Source organism: Myotis brandtii, unplaced genomic scaffold (genome assembly GCF_000412655.1).
Source record: "Myotis brandtii unplaced genomic scaffold, ASM41265v1 scaffold532, whole genome shotgun sequence".
Lineage (NCBI taxonomy): Eukaryota > Metazoa > Chordata > Mammalia > Chiroptera > Vespertilionidae > Myotis > Myotis brandtii.
The window spans coordinates 588961-598739 of NW_005369955.1; the positions used below are offsets into that span (position 1 = coordinate 588961).

Below are 9779 nucleotides of genomic sequence, written 5' to 3' on the forward strand. Positions count from 1 at the left end.
GGCTTGCGCTGCACAGAGCCGCCGGACAAGGGACCCGAGGCTCAGGCACTGGCGCCCAGGAGCTACTTCATGGCTCCAAACCTTCCCTCCCTGCCGCCCGCCCGGGGCAGGAGCAGGCCCTGGCGTCAGGGCTCGCGGGGCCCTGGGTGAGGCTCTCCTCTGTGGTGCCATGTACGGGGGTGTCCCTGTGTGGGACCCGGCGCTCGACGGCCCTGCTGGCACCACACCAGGTGTCCTCCAGGAGGAGAAAAGAGGACACAGCCCACAGCCCTGCCTAACGTGGGTCCTTGACACGTGAGAGAGGGCGGAATTGGGTTAATGTGCGTCGTTCGTTTTCATAAGCCTCGGAGCAAACTTCCCAGTGGCTGGTGTTACAGGGACAGCAGCGTGAGAAGTAGATCAGATGCCACCCAGGGGCCCTGACGGCTCGCTCTCACCGTGGCAGTGGCAGTAGACAGGCGTGGCATATGAAGAAGCCCTCACATAGGGTATTAAGCAAGTCAAATCCCACCGGAATAGCGTGTGTCCTTAATGTGGGAGCAGGGTGAGCGGTGAGTGGGAAGTGTGCGTCCCGTCCGCTGGCCAGCAGGGCGGCGCAGGCTGTCACATCAGCCGAGAGCACGACTGGTCACAGAAACGCTCGACCTCAGCTGGGTGGAGCGTGACCCGTCAGACGACCTTGAAACCAGTAACAGACGTCATCCCCGTCGCTTGGAGGTGTCACTGCGAGGGTCCCTCGCGGCCTCAGGACCGCTGTGGCAGGAGTGGCAAAGGCAACGCAGCGGAGGCGCGGCCCTGCCTGCTCCAGCCGGTGCTGCTGGCGGGGCTCTGCCTGCGGCTCCTCGGGAGCCCCTTCGCCTCGTCCCGGCCACACGGGTCCTGCCCTCCCAGGGCCCTGCAGGGCACTGCAGCCCCGGGGGACCCCCTCCTGCCCCCACAGCACAGGGCAGGCAGTGGGCTGAGACGTGCAGAATCCTGAACAGCCTGGGCTCTGCTTCAGACAGTTGTGAGGAGGGGACAGGGCCCCACTTCCTGTCAGCTTTCCTGGGGTCGCCTGCTTCAGGCTGCAGAGAAAAGCATTAAGTCAACTGACGAGTTTAAGGAACTGAACCATAAGACTTGCTTCAAAAGAAGGGTTTCTGTTTTTGTTTTTAAAATAGGCTCCTAACGTCTTTAAGCCCAGCCCGGTCCACGAGTGCACTGTGTGGTGCGGCCCCTTGCGGGGGCTGGGCTCGGGGCAGGGGTGCGGTTCCTCTGAGTCACTCGGAGGCCCAGGTGGCTCAGGGGCCCCAAGCATCCTGCTCCCCCCTTTTTGAAGGCCCTGATCCTTTTGGTTCTGGCACAGCTGACAGGTTTTCCTTCCGGGCTTTGCATGTTGTTTCCGCGATTATTTTGTGGAAACAGGCGTGTGCGTGGCAGACCCACTGACTGCGGTGCCGCGGCTCTGCCCGGACGCAGCAGCTGAGAGCCGGCCGACGGGCTCCTGCTCACCTGCTGGCCCGCTCGTGTGTTTACGGGGTTTGTCTGCTGCCTGTATTAATACTGTTTTTCTTTTTCCCTCTCTCTGATAATCCCTCTAACCTTTCCTCACCTTCCGTTCAACAATAGCCGTGGAGGGTAAGCACATCTTGTCTGTGTGTCTGTCCAGCTCTGTATCACACCCAGCGCTCTGCATGTGACTGGACCGGAAATCGGGGGGCCTAGGGGGCTCCTGTGCTTGGTTCATATCAGCAACAGCATTTGTAGTTCCCAGAGCGAGCGACAGGAGCCCCTCTGCAGGGTTGGACTACGGACCTTTTCCGTCTCAAGCCCAGATGGGGACCCTGAGTTCCAGGCTCCCTGGGCAGAGGCGCCCGAGGGCTCAGAAAGGGCGCCTCGTGCTGCAGCCAAGCCCACGCAGCAGAGTCTCGGGCCCAGGCTGTGCTGAATTGAGGCTCTGGAGAGACACAGAGCTGTGCTGCAGGGCCCAGGGCAGCGTTTACTGTTTAAAGACCCTGGGAGATTCCCCAGAGGCCTGTGTAGCTTGGTGCCCAGTGCGGGGCAGCCACCTCACGGGCCCCTGCCTATGAGGGCTGAGCCGCTGCTCCCCGGAAGCGCCGCGTTGGGCTCCGGCACCAGCCGGCTTCACCTGAGCTGCGTCTGCAAACATGGTGTCCGCTCTGTCACCTGCCGGGAAAGCTCCCCACTAGGCGGCCTGAGGTGCCGGCTGCGCCATGGAGTCGCTGCTGCAGAACTCAGGCCACGTGGGCGCTGCTGGTCCAATGCAGAGCGCTCGGCCCCTAGCAGCCCCCTGAACGCCCGCGGGCACCGTGTGCACGCTTCCCTGGGTGAATGATTCTGGGGCATCAAATCGCTTCTCTGGGAAAATCGGGCTTTTTAGTGTCGTGTGTGATTCCACCTCATTCCTTTAACTGAGCTCAAAGTCAGAAGAGGAGGACCTCATGGATGTGTCACTGGGAGTCACGTCAGTGTCACCCTCAGAGTGCACTTGACCCCATAGAACAAGAGAGTCCGTCTCCAGTCTGCTTTGATCTCTCTTAAAGACCCTCCCTAACGAGCCCCGTGGCACGCGCCCTCCCGGACGCAGAAAGTGACTGGCTTCTGTGTTGGCAGCTGCAGCCCCAGGAGATCAGCCCCCCACCCACGGCCAACCTGGACCGCTCCAATGACAGGGTGTACGAGAACGTGACGGGCCTGGTGAAGGCGGTCATCGAGATGTCCAGCAAGATCCAGCCCGCCCCGCCCGAGGAGTACGTCCCCATGGTGAAGGTAAGGCCGTCCCCGTGTCCACCCAGCGGAGGTGTCCTCACCTCGGGCGGCGGTTCCTGCCCGAGCGCCGGGGTGGGATGTCCTGGAGCGCAGGCGTCCCACAGTGGCTGCCGGGCATGAAGACTGGCCAGCGAGGCCTGTGGCCGTCCTGACACCTCTTTGCCGGCCTCCTGGGCCCTAGAAAGTACCTGGGGGAGAACGGATTCAGGGAGCACTCTGAGGAGGAGTGTGTCGCCGCCCTCACCGGCACTGGCAGGAGGCACGTCTGACCCCGGAGGGCAGGCAGATGGCGGCGTAGTGGGGATGGGGGTACCAGGTGACAAGGAAAATGGGGCTCCAGCCCTGCTCTCCCGGACCTTCCTCATGCGAGTGTCTGCTCCGCACCCTGCGCCCCAGGGCAGTCGAACCCTGGTATCAGATCGGAACCTTTGGGGGGAACTTGCCTCAGAACTTAAAAGGTGGGGCTCAGAGAAAGAGGGAAAGAAACACAGAAATGTCGTAACTGGAAGGACAGCTTGGTGCTGTGTGTGAGGCCTTGTGTGACCTGACTGTGTGGTCCTGTCTCTTAGGAAGTCGGCCTGGCCCTGCGGACGCTGTTGGCCACTGTGGACGAGACCATCCCTGGCCTGCCGGCCAGCACGCACCGCGAGGTAGGCCCGGCTCGCCTGCTCTGGGGCTCGTGGGCGGGATGGGCGGTCCACGCTGCTGCCGCGGAAACTGGCCGGGCTCCTGGCTGTGCAGGGACCCTCCCAGCTGAGGCGAGCCCCTGACCAGCTCCCTGCGGCTCCCCTCCTGTGCCTCCAGGTCGAGATGGCCCAGAAGCTGCTCAACTCGGACCTGGGCGAGCTCATCAGCAAGATGCGGCTGGCCCAGCAGCACGTCCTCACCAGCCTGCAGCAGGAGTACAAGAAGCAGATGCTGACGGCCGCGCACGCCCTGGCCGTGGACGCCAAGAACCTGCTGGACGTCATTGACCAGGCCAGACTGAAGATGCTGGGGCAGGCGAGGCCGCACTGAGCGGAGCCCGCGCTCCCGACACTCCCGTGCACCAGCAGCAGGGCCGCCTCCGGGGCAGCCCGACGCCAGCGCTTCTGACTGACCGCTGGTGGATGATCTCTCGTGCGTTTAACCACATTTTGATTTGGGCTCATTTTTTGTTCTGTTTCTTGAATCATGGTGTTCAGAAAAGTCCGGATCCAAAATGTGGCATTTTTCTAAGAATGAAACTGTCGGGAGAAGCTGTTAGGGTCGTGCAGAGACTGTGGTAGGAAATGGCCAGACTCGCTGGAAGCGAGAGGAGGAGGAGGGGCCCCAGGACGGTGTGCAGACTGGACCCCGCTGTGGGCAGCACGCCCTTCGGCTGCGCGCGCTGCCGCCACGTCACAGAGGGCGAGGCTGAGCGCCGTGTCTGGAAGACGGAGGCATTTTAGAAAAAGAACCACAGCCCTTGCGCCTCGGCCTCCTGCTCTCACGGCGTCTGGGAAGCGCGGTGGGAAAGCTGCAGACGCACGGACTCTTCGCCAGAATAACGTGCCAGTTTCGTAGCGATGTTCTCAGCAGAAACGCTTGTGCCAGCGCCCCCAGCGGCCCTGCGCAGGTTCTGAGCCTCCCGTGCCCTTTTCTATAATTTATACAGAAAGAGGAAAGCCATGCTGACTGCTCAGCCGCCGCCGCCGGAGTACTAACCTTCCTCGTGTACCTTCCCGGGGGCAGCAGGCCCTTGGAGAACTGCACCTCCCTGTAGTTTGCTGGGGGATATAAATTATTCTCAGGAAGAATATACTGAACTGTACAGTGACTTTGACCTATTAAACAGGTGTTACCAGTAAGGGCTCGGTGCAATGGCCTTTCTCTTTCTTTTCCTTCAGACCATTTACAGGTTTCCAGGTGACGTGTCAGGTGAAGTCACACACGGGAACGCTCTCAGTCACTGTGTCCGTTCCCTCTTTCCTGGCCTGCAGACCAGGGAGCGATGGCCGGGTCCGAGGCACTCTGTTCACTGTCCCAGCAAGGGCAGCCCAGGCGGGCGGGGCTGGTGTCCTGGTGTTCCAGCCTCAGGGCCGCCCTCCTCCTGAGGCCACTGGGAGGCGTGGTCTCCCAAACCCGCCCTGGCCGTGGGCGGGGCAGCTAGGACGGGATCGGAGGATCAGGCCGGACCAGGGCGCCCAGATGGGGGGCTTGGAGGAAATATCTGGGTGAATCCGGGTTTCCTGTGTGCACACCAGTTCCTGCAGGTTTTGTGACGTTGACTCCATCTGGACCAGGTCGGGCTGCCGTCCTCTGAGCTCTCTCCTCTGGCGTTCCTCGGCCTCCGAGTCCGTTTCCTCCTCTTCACAGAGGCCACAGGGAGGCTAAGATGAGCAGGGTCCGAGGTGAAGTGCCCCGATCGTGACCAGGCTCGCAGTGGGGCCGCCCTGTGGACTGCGGGGAGCTTAGCAGCTTGCCTGGCCTCCACTTGCTAGCAGCCAGGGCCCTCCTCCCTCCCCGCTGTGACAGCCATATCTCAGGGCTCCTCCTGGTTGGCGTGTCCCGGGTGGGAGAGAAGGCCCCTCCCAGGAGCTGACACCGTGGCATTGGCGATGCCTGGAGTCCAGCTGCAGTGTGCTCTGGACCCACCACCTTTCTCAGGATACAGCAGCTGAAACCCAGCTCACACTTCCCTCGTCTCTTCCCTATTGGATGAGCACGCATCTTTACTTCATCTTCTCAAGTACCTAACATCAGCAACAAGCAGCCCTGGCGAGGGCGCTCGGCGGGCAGGCATCGGCTCGCACACGGAGGGTTATTGCTGGGTTCCTGGCCAAGGGCACACAACAGGTTGCAGGGTCGGTCCCCAGCCTGGTAGGGGCACATGTGGGAGGCACCAATCAACGTGTCTTTCTCTCATGGCTGTTTCTCCCCCCCCCCCCCCCCCCCCCCCCCCCCCCAACTCTTCCTAAAAAATCAATGGGAACAATCCTCAGGTGAGATGTGAGCTGCCAGAGCGATGGTTTTTTGTTTTTAAACATTTGCTTAAATTCCATAAGATTTCTTTAAATCCATAAGAAAGCCCAGTCATGACAAGTGACAAAATGAATGGAATTACTTGGTTTTTATACTTGATTCTCATTTAACGAATCTCAAAAGCCCAAAGCACAGCAGGAGGCCGCGCCTGTCCTGACTCCGTACCGACTGCCCCTCCAGGTGCGTGTCCCAGGGTGATGCTAGGAACTCAGTCCTGTTGGAGGCGCTGACTGCCTCCTGGCGCTCCCAACATACTGTGTAATAGGTACATTAGTTACCTTAGCCCTCTATCGGCTTCACCTGCACTGCTTTTAGAGCCTGTCTTAAAAAAGACAGTCATTCCTGGATCTAATTCTCAGTAGATTCTGTAATATTCCTGGAAGTGCCTATTAGCATTTGAGTTATAAAATGAAGTCAACCTTCCAATCAAAAGTTTGTTTGGCTCAGTCCTGGCCGGTTTTGCTCAGTGGATAGAGCGTCGACCTGCAGACTGAAGGGTCCCAGGTTAAATTCCAGTCAAGGGCACATGCCCGAGTTGTGGGCTCAATCCCCAGTAGGGGGCGTGCAGGAGGCAGCTGATGGGTGATTCCCTCACATCATTGATGTTTCTATCTCCCTCACCCTCTCCCTTCCTCTCTGAAATCAATAAAAAAATAAAAAAGTGTGTTTGGCTGAGTAATTTGACAAGGGGGACGTGGGCTTAGTCTAAGAGTTTGACCTAAGTTTATGTAAAGAAGTGATTTTTTAAAACTTCCATTTTAAAAACATTTTATTGGCAGTGGTATAGATGAATTACTATTTTTATGTCCCCAAACCTTTCTGAATATATCGGGCGACACATGGTGGCTCTAAATAAGAGAACATTCAATATAAGTCTCAGAAAATGCCTTTCTGCATGAGCCAAACCATCCCCGTGGCTGTTGCTTTATAATAAACCCTGAAGTTGTAGTGTGAGGCCTCTAATATTTTTCTTTTTCATATTTTTGAAAATATTTTTTTCATATTTTTTCAACATTGATTTTTAGAGAGAAAGGGAGAGAAACATTGATGTGAGAGTAAAACATCTATCGGCTGCCTCTTGCACACCCCCAACCAGGCATTTAACCTGCAACCCAGGCATGTGCCCTAACCAGGAATCGAACCAGCAACCTTGCTGAGCCACACTAAAGCAGTTTTGCTTTTAAACGTAGTCTGCCATCCACCTGGAATTGGGCTTTGATGCATTTTCCCCACGTGGGTGTCCATTGTCCCAGCACCCTTTATCAAAAAGTCCATCCTGCTGCCCCGTGTGTCACAGTGGTTGGGCGTTGACCTATGAAGCAGGAGGTCATGGTTCAATTCCCAGACAGGGCGCATACCCGGCTTGCAGGCCCAATCCCAGTTGGGGGGCGTGCAGAACGCAGCCGATTGATTGATGGTGCTTCTCGCCCTTCCTCTCTAAAATCAATATAAAATCCAAAACATGTTTAAAAAGAAACTAAGGGCCTCGGATTGAGCGTTGTGGGCACGATGACCACAGGGGGGCGCTGTGGCTCCCCAGCGTGCTACTGGTCCGGACCGCAGCACCCGATGTGCAAACCCGGGGCTGACCAGCGCGGGGGACCCTGCAGTCTTAGCATAGGGACCCCAAACTACAGAGCAGTGAATGTGCCAGGGAGAGAGACTGGGCCCCAGGGGACCCGCGAGTCGGTCCTGCGGGGTCAACATCCGCGTTGGAGGAAGGCCTGGAGGAGCAGGCGGCGCGGCGGGAGGGGTTAGCGCCGGTCCGGTCCGCAGGGCGTAGACCCCATTCTGTGGGTTGAGTGGACCGCTGTCTGCGGGAGGCCAGGCCAGGGCCTGGGGTTGTCTTCGTGGCTGGTGAGCGCTGGCCACGCAGGGACAGGGGAGGAAGAGCAGGTCGGGAGGGGGAACTGGGTGTGACTGTGGCCTGGAGCTGCGGGGGTGGGGGCTGAGGGGGGCTGCGGTGGGAGCGGTGGGCGCTGGGGGACAGTCCCCGCGGCGGGGGGGAGGACCCCGCGGGACGCGGGTTGGCGGGCCGGGCTGCGATGGCGCCCCTCCACCAACAGGGGTCGCGCGCGTCCTTGGAGTCGGGGAAGCGACACAAAGAAGCGCCCGGGGCGATACTCTGTTGCCTGACCTTCCGCACAGGAGCGCGGGCTCCCGGCGGACACGGAACGGCTCTCCCCGGTGTCCAGAGGCCACAGGTCACAGGAGCAGCCGCGGGCGAGGCGTCTGGGTCGCTCGGGGGTTTCAGGCCGCCTTCACCCGGTGGCATACACACACTCAGTCTGAGGCTAACACCAAAATATATATATTATTTTTTGCCGATCTGACAAAAAAAAAAATAGGTATCATTTTCATTCATTCGCACCAGATGGCCACTGTTCTGTCGGCTGTTGTCATTTTGTTATTTGAGAGCCTAAGGGGAGAGAGGGCAGGGCCCTAGCAGGCAGGGAGCGGGCTGTCACAGTTCTCGCCGTGGCTGGAGGTTCATGGACAACACGGACAAGAGTCGTGACTGGCACGTGAAAATGTCTCCCTTGTGAAATGCCGCGAAGGCACAGAAAAGTACCCCAAACTAATGCAGTTTGAGGGACGTGCCAACCCGGGGAGAGTGACCCCCCAGCCCCCCAGTACCCATCAGTCTGACGCTCATGGTAACCACTACCTTGTCTTTACTTTTTACTGTCAATTGCACAGCCCTGAGCCTGGGTTTGGAACCTTTTTTTAAAATATATATATTTTTTTTATTGATTTCAGAGAGGAAAGGAGAGGGAGAGATAGAAACATCAATGATGAGAATCATGGATCGGCTGCCTCCTGCACGCCCCACACTGGGGATCGAGCCCGCAACCCAGGCATGTGCCCTGACTGGGAATCGAACCGTGACCTCCTGGGTCATAGGTCGATGCTCAACCACGGAGCCACATTGGCTGGGCCGGGGTTGGGGAACCTGTGGCCCGTGGCGTCTTTCACCCAACACTGTTGCCGGCGGGCAGTGCTGAGCCGGAGGGGCTCGCTGTCAGGCTGACCCCTCTGTGGACAGTGCGGCTCCCTGAGCTGTTCCCTGATGACATGACGCCCAGGCGCTCAGGCCTGTCCCCCGACCCCCGCAGCTGTGCTCTGCCCTGCTAGGCCCCCGAGGCCAGCGCTTCAGGATGCCACTCACTGGTTTCCAAAGTGATGGTGGCAAGACCCACGCTCACAACGGGCCCGAAGGAGCCGGGGAAGGGGCTGGTAGAGGCACACGCAGGGCTGGCACGCGGGCTCTGCAAAGAAAACAGGCTGGGACCACGTGCGGTGCCGATGGGAGCCAGAGAGCAAGTGGGCACCGGACCACACCTGTGATCTAGGGAGACGGCCCCCGGGCAAGAGGGGCTGCTCAGGCCCCTGGCCCAGGCGAGAGCAGGGGTGCAGGGGGAGGGCTGGGGGAGGGCGGCTGTGGGCCGCTGCGGTCCTGGCGGTGGTTTCTCTGGTGCAGACGGATGTCCTTTTCGTCTCTCTCTGGAGGAAAGACTGGCTTTCCTGCACTTACTCTGAGATGCCCCTGAGGTTGCAAAGAACTAGCAATAGACCTACTGGGTGCGGAGCTGCGGGCAGGCAGGGCCCCTCCCCCTCCGAGTCACCTGGGCCGCAGGGACAAGGCCCTGCCCCACACGCAGGCAGCGCGTGCTTATGGACGAGGCCGAGCGGGAGCGTGTGGCCAGGCACCAGCCCCGGCACCACGGTCTCACCTTCGAACCCCGTTCACTAGCCGTTCACATGGAGCAGCGGGGGCCCTGGCTGGGGCGGCGGGGTGGTCGTGTGAGGGCCGGACGCGGTCAAGTTCACCCTCTGGTCGGAAGCAAGCTCCCGACATTCAGATTTCGTTAATAACTTAAAAAAAATAAATGAAAGCCAGGCTGGGATGCGGGGCGAGTCCAGCACCAGGCAGCTTCGTGGCCAAGTGCCCCGTCCGGGTGGGTGACGTGGGGAGGGGGGTGCGCCCCCCACCCCCCCCCCCCGAG

General features: G+C 59.5%; 1 protein-coding gene and 1 long non-coding RNA gene across 11 annotated transcripts in view; one reads left to right on the forward strand and one right to left on the reverse strand.

The window, feature by feature from the left end:
• The window catches only part of PTK2 (protein tyrosine kinase 2), a 99908-nt gene extending 95310 nt beyond the window's left edge, over positions 1–4598 (forward strand). For 8 of the 10 annotated variants that reach the window (XM_005877797.2, XM_014549035.1, XM_014549033.1 and 5 more), the window contains 4 exons: positions 1609–1617; positions 2614–2769; positions 3339–3419; positions 3574–4598. In XM_005877797.2, coding sequence (XP_005877859.1) covers positions 1609–1617; positions 2614–2769; positions 3339–3419; positions 3574–3786 — 459 coding nt within the window. In that variant the 3' untranslated portion in view covers positions 3787–4598. The remainder of the gene's footprint in view (positions 1–1608; positions 1618–2613; positions 2770–3338; positions 3420–3573) is intronic. The other 2 variants (XM_014549031.1, XM_005877796.2) reach the window with 1 other exon arrangement.
• Positions 4599–6850: 2252 nt separating this feature from the next.
• Positions 6851–9767, reverse strand: LOC106728087. The gene is made up of 3 exons (XR_001364336.1): positions 9507–9767; positions 8942–9041; positions 6851–8066 (listed from the first exon to the last, which is right to left on the reverse strand). It is a non-coding gene; the product is annotated as an uncharacterized LOC106728087 (long non-coding RNA).
• Positions 9768–9779: the final 12 nt, after the last annotated feature.